Here is a 13,532-nt window from a genome sequence, read left to right on the forward strand (position 1 = left end):
GTTCTACTGATGCAGTAAATATCGGTTTGTTTTCCTTCACCATCACTCTCAAATCCCAAATGTCTCATGGAGTATGCTAGTGCCTGGATTCCAGTTGCTCATCAGTTGCTCCCTGGGACAAGAGCCCTCACTATCTCTTGTGGCAAGGGAGGGAGCAAAGCTTTCAGGAGGACAGTAACCATCTCCAGCACACCCTCATCCTGGATATCTCCTAACTTGTGAGCGCTCTGCCTGCTCACTTCTGCAGAGGGAGTGGAATTGAAGTTGGCAGACAGTGTGACAAAGTTCCTCCTCTACCTTGATGGATCTTGTGCTTATTGGCGGATTTGCTCGCCTCGGAGATTCACTGCAGCCCTCAGTTTGGCCATGTTCGTGAACCCAAAGTCCAGGTCAACTTCTCCTGTCTCTGACCAGGAGTTGGGAGATTTGGTGGGAACCCGGGCCCGCCCTCTACTCCGGGTTCCAGCCCAGGGCCCTGTGGAATGCAGCTGTCTAGAGTGCCTCCTGGAACGGCTGTGCGACAGCTACAACTCCCTGGGCTACTTCCCCATGCCTTCTCCCAACACCTTCTTTATCCTCACCATAGGACCGTCCTCCTAGTGTCTGATAATGCTTGTACTCCTCAGTCCTCCAACAGTACACATTCTCACTCTCAACTCCTAGTGCCTCTTGCTTCCAGCTCCTCACATGCTCACTGAAGTGAGCTCCTTTTTAAACCCAGATGCCCTGATTAGCCTGCCTTAATTGATTCTAGCAGTTTCTTGATTGGCTGCAGGTGTTCTAATCAGCCTGTCTGTCTTAATTGTTTCCAGAAGGTTCCTGATTGTTCTGGAACCTTCCCTGTTATCTTACCCAGGGGAAAGAGACCGACTTAACCTGGGGCTAATATATCTGCCTTCTATCACTCTCCTATAGCCATCTGGCCTGACCCTGTCACAACAGGTATATGGAGAACACAGACTATGAGGGGTTGCCATCACAAGGGGATATGGTTTGTGGTTAAGTGTCTACTTCAGGCATTGAAGGGGAAATTGGTGTGTTTAATCATATTTTTTAAAGTAATGTAAAGAATTCTATATAAACAAAAGAACAATGATAGGTGTAAATAAATGGGTGGAGGTGAAATGGCTCAGAAAATAGGTCCTATAATAAATAGTAATTTTCTTTAGAAAGATGAAGTCTGAGCAACTTTTTAGGTGTTGATCAAGAAGCCAAAGGAGAAGATTTGTATTTTACTCTTACTGTGTACGTGTATGAGAAAGGAAACACCAAAACATGCATAGCAAACCTAAATGATCAGATGACCTTATAATCTTCATCCTCCCTTCCCTCATTCCCCCTACTGTATGTAATTCTCACTTGTTACGTTTGTTTACCATTAGATTATAAACCCTTGAGGCAAGGAATGTCTGTCTATATATTCTGCTTTGTACACTCTCTAGGCATTGTGAATAAATAATAGGAGTCCATGGGCATGTTGGGAGCCTCTGGACAGTGAGAGAATGTTGCCTCTGCATTTCTTCATTTCATGAACACCTTTCTGATGGAAAATTCCCTTTTTTCAAAATCGAAATTTAACTTTGCCACCAAAAAAACCCTTCCATGTTCTATCAGGAAAATCGTAATAAAAATCTAGCTGCTCAATTGGAAGGATCTTAATCTCACTTTCTGCCTGCAAACAGACAGCAAGCTGAAAAGTTTATTTTGATCCTCCCAAAATCTAACTAACTTTTCTGGAAATCTCTTCATGTGAAAAATTTGGCATTTGTCTTTTCATCTATTTGGAATGAAAATGTTAAAAATTTGGCATTTTTAAATAGGAACGGATTTCCATTTGCCAGCTGTGTGTGTTCTAGACAAATGTAGTGAACGAACTATAAACTGCTATGCAGTGGCTATGTTCTTTGTGATTATTCTGTTCTTCCATTTCATGGAACAATGTACTAATCCTGGAATAAGGGATTCAATAGTGTAGTAGCCAGGAGTAAAATATTAAATCCATTCCTCCACCACCAAATTTTTACTCACATAAAGGTTGGCAGAGTTTTTTCACCCAAAGATGGTAGAGCATTCTGGGCATATTTTAGGATAGTACAACTATCCACTACTACCTAGTGAAACCATTCTAATATCACTGACTTGCACTTCTAATGTCTCCTATTCTACCTGTGGTCATACTGGAGTGTAGAAGCCTCTGATGCTATCTAGCCTATTGAAGTTGCAAGTTCTTCCATAACCATAAATAGTTCTTGTTTCATATGCTGGTAGGTTTTTATGAAAATTTACCTTTTTACACAGCTAATTTCTGACATTCCAAATATACATCAGCAGAGTAGTAGCTGGGAGATTTAGTGATACGACTTCACTAAATTTAATGGGAGTCGCATGTTTCAGTGGCTTCTCAGAAAGGGACAGTGGAGAGGCCAGTGACGTGAGGCAAGCAGATTTCTGCACACAAGTGTATTTGAAAGTGCAAGGTAGACAGTTCAGCACATGATTATCACCCTGTGCAAATGTTCGTCATCTTATAGGACAGAATCTGTACATACTAGCACTGGGATTTTGGATAGCTATTGTTTGTTGGAAGAAAATTATTAACTAAGCTTTTGAATTAATGGAAGTAGCACTTGAGAGAGGAGTGTAGTGTTTCCATTTGAATTCTCCTAGCAAAATGTGTGGTGGTGGTGGTTTTTCTCATGTCCACAAGATTTAATGCGTACATGAATAAAATCAACTCCTCAGCACCTCATAGTGAGCAAAACCACTTTATTTTCATACCAAAATCAAGCATGTATTATCTACCACACAGGTAGGTAGGGCAGATTCATAAGTAAATAAGTTGACTAGTATACCATTCCTTCAACTGTGCTTTCTGGACTATGAAAAGAACCAATAATCTCTCCAAATTCCATTTTCGCTCCTATGATATGAATACATTGCAGACAGTGTTCCTGCGTATGAAGAGAGCTACTGAAACCTTAGGGTGTTTCCTGCCAGGTGAGGTTGGGAATTGTCATTGTTTTGCTGTTCCTCAGCCACATGCCAAGACTTGGGGAGCCTGCTGTAAACATATGGGGACTGGAGTCTGATGTGATGTGTGAAATTGGAAGATTACCAATAAACTCCATAGAAAATTTTAAATAAAACTGCTAAACTGAAGCTATTTGAGTGATGGTAAAGTTCTAAATAACCATATTATGGGCTGCAACCAACCCCCCTCTTCCTGAAATCCAGGTTACTTGGGAGCTCCTGAAATTTCCCACTTCAGTTCATCAAAACTCTTCCTTTCCTCATGCTCAATAGAATTAGCTTTATGCTATGCCAACATAATTGGGAAAATGGAAGATTGAGGACACTGATAAGCAGAAGTGCTAGTTGAATACTAACCTGCAATGAAACGTTGCTCAGTGCAGTGTGTGTTTGCCTTACTCAAATATCCATACAGAGGTACTTACAACTGCATTGTTCCTATCTTCTGAGTTGAGAGACTTACCCTTTTAAGCAGTAATTCTCCACAGCAAGCCTTTAATGTAGCCTAAGAATTGTTGTTCTTCCTCTTTATGGGATTTTTTTGGGGGTTGTTGCTTTAATCTTTGTAGCTCTTGATCAAATAAAGCATTTCCCTGATTTCCGTTTTGTCCAGATGTGAGCCTTTTGGAAAGGCCTTTTGCTTATACACAGCAAGCTTCCACTGCTCATTCCTGAGGAGGAGGTTCACTTTCAGGTCATTTTGAATTGCTGCTTTGATTGAGCAAACTTGGTGGTTTCATCAGCGTGAAGATGAAAAGCTTGCTTTTTTTGGCACTGTAGACCTTGGTCTGCACCGAATATTCAATGGGGAAAAATAGTGTTGTCTTTATTTTTTTTTTTTTTTAAATTAAAAAAGCCCTTTTCATAAAGAACAATGAATGCCTGCCGGCCTGCCTTCCTCCCTCTCTCTCTACATACACACGTACATACATACCGTAAAATATTTCTGTGAAAAGTTGGAGGTGTAGGGGCAGGGAGAAGAATAATATTGGTAGGCTTGGAATGATTAAATTTTTATTGTTAGATGTCCATAATTATTGCTTTCTCTGTACACACACAAACCGATGACAAAATATTTGTCAACAATAGCCAAAACTTACAGATAGGCAAAGCAAGAAAAATACTGCTTGAGAATGTACTAGTTTGAATTAAGAATACTTACTTTGTATATTTTGATATGGGATGTTGGCACCTCCCCCCCATTTAATGCAACTGTGAAAATTTTAATTGATATATTTATAATTGAGCTAAAAATAAATATTATTCTGTTACTTTTTGATGTAAGCAAGAGATCCCGTCTGTTAAGAGCTTGATAAATTTATGGAGGGGATGGTATGATGAGACTGCCCACAATGGCATATGGCCCATTGGGAACTGCCAGTAGCAAAAACCCCCAGCTGCTGGAGATGGGACACTAGATGGGCATGTCTGAGTTACTGCAGAGAATTTTTTCCCAGATATCTGGCTGGTGGGTCTTGTCTATGTGCTCAGGGTCAACTGATCTCCATATTTTGAAGTCAGGAAGGAATTTCCCCCAGGTCAGATTGCCAGAGACCCTGGGGTCTTTTGCCTTCCTCTGCAGCATGTGTAGGAGGTCCGACTAGATTATCATAATTGTCCCTTCTGACCTTAAAGTCTATGATGTGGACCACTTCACACACCACTGTATGCAACTGTTGTCCAAGGACTTGTCTAAACACACACATTGTACCACATTATCTATTCCAGTATAGTTAGTAGAATAACCCCACCCGACTCCCAGTGTGGATGCAGTTATACAAATTTACTTCCATACAAGAAAGGGAGTAAGCTATTTTGCTATATGTGTGCCGTAGGCCTGGCCTACACTTAAAAGTTAGGCTGCCATAGCTACAGCACATGGGTGTGAAAAATGCTGACCTAATCCCCAGAATAGTTGTGGCTAGGTTGAAGGAAGAATTCTTTGTTGACCAAGCTTCTCCTGCTCGGAGAGGTGGATTATCTGCAGCAATAGAAACATTATTTCCATTGCTGTAGGAAGTGTCTAAGCATAGCTATAGCTCCATAGCTGTTCTTCTTCTAGCACTCATAGTGTAGGCATGGATTCATACTGATATAACTGTGTTCACTCTAGGGGTTGTGGTGTGACTGTGGAGCAGCGGGGGCAAATCTAACTGAAATAGCTATAGCAGTATGGAGAGTGAATAGACTAGGTTTTGGCTCTGTCTAGATGGTGTGTGTGTGAGGTGGTGGTTTGTTTTGTAAAACATGTTGGTTAACACATTTTAGTATGATTTCCTTAATTACCACAAGGGTTAGAACTTTTCATGCAAAAGCCAGCACCTTTGGCAGCCATCATGCTAGTTACAGTATTTAATCAGAGGGACTAGTACCACCCACTGAATTGTCACAACCATTTTTTAGAAAACATCTGGGTGTTCAGTTCTTGTCCAAGAACTGATCTGTTTGCCTCATTTGTGTGAACTGAAGGGACCACTGCCCAAGGTGGTATGACTGCAAGTCCTGTTACGGTAGCATAATTGTGCTTGATGAAATGAGATGGCATGGGAGAGCAGAGCCATACTTGTTTACAGTAATGCTTCCTTCAGTGATATGAAAAACAGGTGTGTCTCATGGTGGTGGTTATAGGGTGAAATGGACCTAGAGAATTGCCCAGGGTATATGTTAAAATATGAAGTCTGTATAAAACTGTATAAAAAGCAACCTTGCTTTTTTTAATCAGCAGACATGGAATACACCTAACTGCTGTGAGCAGAAATCCTGCCAGTGGAGATAAAGTGCATAATTGCTAGTATCTGAAATGTTTTCCTGGAGAAAATCTTCAAGTAAGCTGGGGACTGCTGGACGACCATGCATACAGTCTGGTGAATTTTGAATTCTTTTTATATGGTTATCAGGATCTATAAAAGATCCTGGATGCACTTGAGAGTCTCTGGAGGTTCCCAGACCTCTTATCTCTACATGCCTTTACCGCAGCATGTGTCCAGGATCTGTTCTAATTTACGTTTTGTTTCTCATGACCCCTTATGGGTTGAGGAAAGCTAAGACTAGCCAGAAGAAAAGGAGTACTTGTGGCACCTTAAAGACTAACAAATTTATTTGAGCATAAGCTTTCGTGAGCTACAGCTCACTTCATCGGATGCTCACGAAAGCTTATGCTCAAATAAATTTGTTAGTCTCTAAGGTGCCACAAGTACTCCTTTTCTTTTTGCGAATACAGACCAACATGGCTGCTACTCTGAAACCTAAGAATAGCCAGAACACACTTGCACACCAGTCAGACCTCCTACATTGCAGGGATGAGGAGCTCCAGAGGTCACTCTGTTATCTAGGGGAGCTTCCTTTTTGCAAGGGGTGTTCTATGTGGGCAGTTTCTTTACCTTTCATGGCCTTTTTGTGCTGTTTTTTGGGGGGTAATGGACATGATATCCTTGACTGATATATTGTGTTTAGGTTCAGTGTGGAACCTCGGATACCAAGAATAAAGCTCAGTTGTGGTGTCTCTTGTATCAAAATCTCTGAAATGCATGTCTGTCTCCCTACAGACTTTCACTGGTCCTATTTCCTCAACTGTTCAAGGCTATAGGAGTTTTTGTAGAAAATGACAGCTCAGCTCGTGGAGCAATGGTGTGGATCTGAAACAATTGTGGTGTAACCATAGTCTCTTCTTTGCAGAGGATGAGCATAGGATATAGGTGAGACAAATAGATACAGCTCTTAGTCTCTGATTGCTTTACAAAAAGGAAAGCACTTACAGAACCAAAGGGATAGCTGCTCCATATTCCATTTCTCACCACACACTTGGCTGATTCATTTTCCTGCCTTTGGCAATCCTCAGTGGCGCTGAGGAGCGTGTGATCTTCCACAAGGTTGGAAGTGTCCCAGTACTATAATTCTTTCTTCCTTGTTTTACCTGGCCAGTGCAGTAACTCATGAGAGAAAAAAAGTGAGCGTTCTCTTTAACTGGAGCCAGACCTGCAAACTCACCACTAATTACTAGCTGTTCAAATACTTCTTGTAACCAGCAGTACTGGGAACTCCCAATGCAGTCTCCCAAGTGTGGTAGGATTTACAAGCGGTCATGCTGAGTAATAGAACACCTCTCTAGAGTTTTTCTTTGTTAATGCCAGGCCTCAGGGCAAATATGTACAGACTGAAAGCATTTTTATTTAAAGATCCATTTGAGTTCAAATGGGGTTTATATGGCTGGTAGTTAATGTTGTAAAACTGCATTTTAAACCCCATTGTAATTATCCTAATTATGTCAGCTTCTCCTAACATTGATGTAGGCTTTGTCCATCCCTATTGAATTCCTGAACTTTCCGTTCCCTTGCCCTTTTACAGTCTTCACTCTCAAATATTTGTGTTCCTGCCATTACTCTTCCATCCTAGGGAGAATGATTGTAGCTCCCCTTAAAATCTGAGGAATTCAAACCAGCCCATCTCAATTTCCTTCCCCAAAGCCAAAAGCCCTGCCTCCAGAGTATTCCTGAACCCTATCAGCCTGGGAAATAATATTTTATAATAAAAAATGTGCACTTCTAAATTACTGTACTGTACCCTGTGAGTTAGATAAGGAATATAATCCTGCTCATTCTTCCATAGCTGTATTGACTAGTGCGCTGCTAATAGGAATAAAAGTATTTGTTGATGATTCTTGAAAGTACACAGAGCAGTTCTTTTAGTTCAAATAAATAAAAGGAAAGCTCTTTCCCATTGTTGTAATGGTCACCTATCTGAGTTTCAGACTTCAAGCCTCACTTGGCAAAATAAAATGACTTGCTCAGTTCCACTTTATCATTTTGGTTAGAAAGTTTTCCCATCCCACATCTCCCCTCCCCCATTTCGTTTTTTACATTTACTGTCTGTACTGTGTCAAAAGGAACTATCAACACAGTGTGGCTATTTCGAAGGCCTATCAGTTGAGGAAGATAAGGGGGTTGTTTGGTTGGCGTGACCCCCTAAATGCTACTTTGCAGGTGCTGGGCTGTGGAGAACTGTATATTTTACATTTTGTCAGCCCAGGAGGGCAAAAGTCCTGCTTAAATTGGAGTCGGCCAAAGTGCAGTGCTGGAAATGAGGTCTTAAGGCAGCCATGTGACCTGAACTCTGGAACTTGAGTAGGGAGGGAAGACATACATACCTTGTGTGTGTCCCCTGCCTATGATATCAGTCATTGCTGATCCATGGAGCTCATTTCTCAGCAAATGGAGAACCCATTATCGTGCTGAGACCCCTGTGGGAGCTTGTGGTTTGACCCAGGTCAACAGCTTAATGAACAGTTCTGGTTAATAATTAGTGCTGCAAGTGGCATACTTCAGAGTTTCAGGAACTGCTTAGACAGCTGTCTGAAATGGGACTTTCTAATTCATGCTGTATTTCAGATATTACCTAATGTTTATCGGAGATGAAAATCCCCTCTTCTAACTCCTTTTTTTTTTTTTTTTTTTTTTTTTTTAAAAAAGTCTCTTATCACACTTAGTCAATCCTCTTATAATTCTATGGGGCCTCTCAAAGTGCATCCCAAGGCACTTTGCAAAATGAATTAAAATGAACAGCTCATATATTGAAGAATAAGCCAAATTAAACAAATGAAAGAAGAAACCATATTGGCATTGCAAACTGACTGAGGAGGGGAATTCCGGATCTAAAAGGCACAATGAGAAGGCTCTGAAATCTTATAGATAGTTAAGAATCACCAAAAGGCTGATACCCCCTAGAACTCAAGGCACAACTTGGACCAGGAGATTGCAGTATAAAGCTAAGATGTGCAAGCTAGGTCTGGCCTATTGTCTGTAATACTGGGATCATAATCAAGAGCCAGTTTAGTGATCACTTAATACATAGTTATTAATTCTCTATTCTCTGTTAATTTTATTGACAAGCACTATTATAGCAACGCAGTTTACAGGTTTCTTAGGTTAGGTGAATCATAGAATTGTAGGACTGGAAGGGACTTTGAGAGCTTATCTAGTCCACTCCCCTGAAGTGTATTGAAAACACCTAGTATAGGTAATAACACTAGCAGCTGGATACAGCACCAGTTGAAATCTGTGTAGCGGAGTTCACACGGGGCTCTAATTGGACTGGGTTAGTGACCGGGGCTGGGGTAAGTGGGTGTTTTGAGTCTGTCATCTTTTTCAAAATGTCAGCTTTCATTTTTAAAAAAATGCAGAAATTCTTAGCGCTATGGTTGCTAATAAAACCTTTAAAATCTGACCTGGGTGTAGTCAGTGCAGCAATGCCTGCCCAAGTTTGCAGAGAACCTGAAACAATCTCTGAGAAGGATGAGTTCCCCCACTCACCTCAGCAGAAAGATAACTCAGATGCCCAATGATGATTTAAATGTCAAACATTAACTATTTCACTATGTTCCTCAAAACATGTGAGAAGGAGAGGGACAGTCATACTATGAAGATCTGCACAGTCTGTTTTGGTGCCATGAGTGGGTGGCACTTGGGGTAGTTCCACAATTTTTTTTTCTTCCTCATTATGACCTATGAAGTCAAAAAGCCAGAGGGGATCAATCAAACCCAGTGTGTCAAGATCCCAGCAAGGGCAGTCAGGACCAAGGGTCAGTGCAGGGGAAAAATAGAGGCTGGCAGCAACAGAGGAGTTTGTTGGCCAGGCCAGGCCAGGGTCTGTACCAAGAGTCAGAGTCAGGAGGCAAAGTCCAAATCAAGCTGAGATCAAGCCAGAAGTTCAAGAGCAAGGAGCGGGAACAGTCATGGCAGCTACAGAAGATCCACACTGTTGCCTGGACGCTTCCTGGAATGCCCGTGGGTTTATATAGGGCAGGGAGCCAATTGGGAGCTGTATGTCAAACCCTTGAGGTGGAGCTTTCTATGTCTGTGTTCACAGCAGGTCATGGGAAGTGGAGCACAAACTGATTCCAGCTGCCACTGGGTAGCAGCCTGGAGATATCCGCTGCTTGGTAGCTCTGTAGGCCTAGGCCTGAGCTCTAGGGGCATCCAGTTCCCTGACCTCTGAAACCTTTGTGGAGTATGGTCTGTTCTGGTGGTGGTTGTAGGGCCAAATGGCTTCCACTGGCTCTAGTAGCTGGTGCTCCTCCATCTGCTGGAAGCTATCTGCAGGCTCAGGCAGACATTTAATCGGTTTCAGAGCTTTTCTTCACAACCACTAGAGCTAGAATTTTTATTTTGTTTGTTTTTTAAGGAAAAAAACAGCTCAGATTCTGATGCCCTAGGCATGTGCCTCTTGTTCCTAAATTGTAATCCAGCCCTGTTCATGGGTGTATCCGTATGTCACTGAATGGGAGCCAAACCCAAGGAGCCCAGCAGAATATGCACAATCATATTTTGAACATCTGCGAGTGGCATCTCCATTGGGTGGAGCGTGGCGGAGTGCTGCTACTGCTTTTCCAGTTTGGACCAGGAATCCATCCAATAAGGCATCACTCTACTAATGTATGAAATTAGCAATGGAAATCAGAACTTCATTATTGGATCAGAGTATGGAAACGTCTTAATTCTAACTTATACATTTATCATTATGATGTTCAAAGTACAAAATTAGGTCATGTATTACATTCAGGTTCTGTAAAACTGATACAGTATCATCTTGGGCACAGTCCTGTGTTCTGAATATGCAATTCTTCTCTTGACTAATCCCCATACTAATACTGAAGGAGTCTGGCATGCTGTCCTAGTTGGGAAGTGCTGTTACTAGCAGTAGATGTAGAAGTGCTATCAGTTAGATGTGTGTCTGGAGGGAATTTGAAAAAGGAAGAAGCAGAAGAGAAGACAGAACTTACTTTATATCATAGTTTGCACCTTGAAAAGTTAGTTTAAGCATTTGGAAGTGGCAGGAGCAATAAGGGAAGCAAAGCTTTGTGACCTAAAGTCATCATGACTTTAAACAGATTCAAAAGATTTTTGTGACACAGCATTATGAACAACTGCCAGGGTTAAGAGCACCAAGGCTAGTTCAAGGAACTCGGACAGTAAGGTGAGAGGGCAGAGTATCTATCAGCATAGTTGACCAAATAGAACTTTAGCTATTGAAAAATGGCTGCCAATGAAGTTGTAATCTTGTTTCCATGTTTATTTTTAAGAGGAGTTTAAAATTACTAACTTCTTTATGGGACAGTTTTGGGGCATAAACTAAATGGCTTCATGTCAGCTATTAACTACACTAGCCTGAGCTTGGATGATTGAAAATGCTTGCTATCTTTGTTTTCCAGGTGTGGTGGTGCTCTTGGGCTAAGGGAGGTGCGCAGACTTTAAGAATATCTTTTTACTCAAAGTAGGATTCCATACCTCCTCCAGCAAGCTCCATGTCTTCGCTTGTGCATGGATAGTCATCCACCTAATAATGTGTTAGTGTTGCTATTTATTCTTCAGTTACCCTAGTGTTAGTATTTTGACACTGACAAGGGAAGAGGGAGCATGTTGTAAAATAAGTATGCTGTTCTTTCTTACATAGAGGAAATGTTGTCTGATGACTGAGACGGGGACTCAAGTCAGGACTCCTGAGATCTAGTCACTGTTCTGCTGTTGAGTTGTTTGCACACCTTCGACAAGTCACTGCTTCTCTCGTGTTTTATTTCTCAATCTGGAAAACATGTATGATGCTTCTCTTTTTTTCACAGAAAAGTTGTGAGGCTTAATTGATATTTGTAAAGCCCTTTAAGATCTTTGGAAGGAAATGTAAACTATTATTGGGAATTGTGACAATATGTGACTTTTTATTGTGGGCTTGTTTTCTATGTAGGTATGCTATTCTTTGTGGCCAGTTTTCAGAACATGAAAGTATTCAGAAGCGTATTCAAGCTGGGTATGTTTTTAAGGTGAGTAAAGAGCAGCCGCTTCATATATGTGAGTTACTGAGAGCTTGCTTCTAGGGTGGAAAGCAAGGAAGATTGGTTTGGAATTTATGTGCTAAATTATAAGAATCCAGTGGAGGTATTCAAAAGTAGGTGGCCTGAATTGTGGAAGAAAACTACAACACTCCGGTCTGAGTTGGCCTATGTGAAATGAGTGAGTTGTTTCAGTCCAGGTTTTACTCTGCAAAATCTCCACACCAACACTACTTTGTGAAGAAGTTAAGGATTGAATGGGCATGGAAAAAGAAATATAATTTCACCCTTAGCTTCCAGGCTAAGAGATGTTGGCAGAATAATGAGAGGGAGACCTGCACTATTGATGCCCAAGCTGATAGATGAATACATAACTTCAGTTTTGAAGGCTGCAAAAACAGCATTTTTTTTATTTTAATACATTTGCTTAAAATAGAACTTTTCCAACCATGATTTTTATTCAGCAGTAGCACTTATGTCACTGATTTCCCCCCCCCCCCATCTGTTTATGGTCTACAGTAATTTTATCATAAATTAATTCTGTGTCTTGGCTCTGGTTTTCTTTAGGAACATGTTGATAAAGCAATTGCCCTGAAACCAGATGACCCCAAGTCTTACTATCTTCTGGGCAGGTGGTGTTACCAGGTAAATAGCTTTCTTCAGCCTGTATTCCTGATTTCCATGGTACAGTATCCTGGATGTTCTAAATCTTATTACTTTTTTCTTCTCTGGAAGATGATCTTCCATCTGCATGAAAATGATGGGGAATTCAATCCAACAGCCATAAGTCTTAAGGGAATTCTGTTCAGTTGTTGAATTTTCATATTGCATAAGAAAACTCTAATACACCCTCATAGAAATGGCCTAGTTTCTGAAGCTCCCTGTTTGTATATATAGATTGAAAATTATCCTTATGGGAGGTCCAGGGCTTCTTATATTCAGTCCTGGAACAGTGATAAAAAACTGTGACTCAAGTATAATATACTTGAAGTTCAGAAATCTCTCATGCCATAAGGACTATAAATGAATGTTCTCATATGATTGGCATCCCAGCTTGCAAATGAGATAATGCATAATGTTTAAGGCCTGCCGGGTTACAACATACCTAACCTTAGAATCTGTCATTCAGATTCCCATGTAAGTTATTCTTCCACTTGAATACCTGTGATTTAAGCAATCTTTCTCTCTAACCGCTAGAACTATAGAACAATGCTTTCTACTATCTTACCACTTGGAATCCAAGCTTTTACACATTTTTTCAGAGCAGTTTCAAGCAGCTCATGAGGGAGGGAATGTTGAGTGCAAATGCTTTCAAGACCAGTAGATATTCCTGAGGGAATTCTATGCCGCTCCCCCCCCCCCCCCAAAAAAAAATTCTGTGCACAATAATTTAAAAATTTGCAAATTTTATTTGTCAATTAATAAACATGGACGCTCCAGCATGGCAATGGGGAACACAGGCCACTGGCTGCATGGAGGTGGGAGATCACCCTGCAGCCCCCCAGACACAGGTTGCAGTGAGGCTGCATCCAACCGTGATGCAGCGCAAAGGCCGGGCCTGCCCCAAAGGTCCATGTCCCAGAGTGGGGGAGGAGGGCTGCAGGATGATCTCCCACCTCCTGTGCTCCCCGCTGCCATGCTGGAGCCTCCACATTTATTTATTGACAAAATTTGCGGAATTTTA

At 41.3% G+C, this 13,532-nt stretch overlaps 1 protein-coding gene across 1 annotated transcript in view; it reads left to right on the plus strand.

Annotated features, from left to right (window-relative positions):
- The window catches only part of RMDN3 (regulator of microtubule dynamics 3), a 59,260-nt gene that overhangs the window by 29,742 nt on the left and 15,986 nt on the right, over nt 1–13,532 (plus strand). Inside the window, 2 exon segments of the mRNA XM_038405584.2 lie at nt 11,764–11,839; nt 12,416–12,493. Of these exon segments, the coding sequence (XP_038261512.1) occupies nt 11,764–11,839; nt 12,416–12,493 (154 nt within the window).

The sequence above is a fragment of the Dermochelys coriacea genome, chromosome 6 (assembly GCF_009764565.3).
Source record: "Dermochelys coriacea isolate rDerCor1 chromosome 6, rDerCor1.pri.v4, whole genome shotgun sequence".
Taxonomy (NCBI): domain Eukaryota; kingdom Metazoa; phylum Chordata; order Testudines; family Dermochelyidae; genus Dermochelys; species Dermochelys coriacea.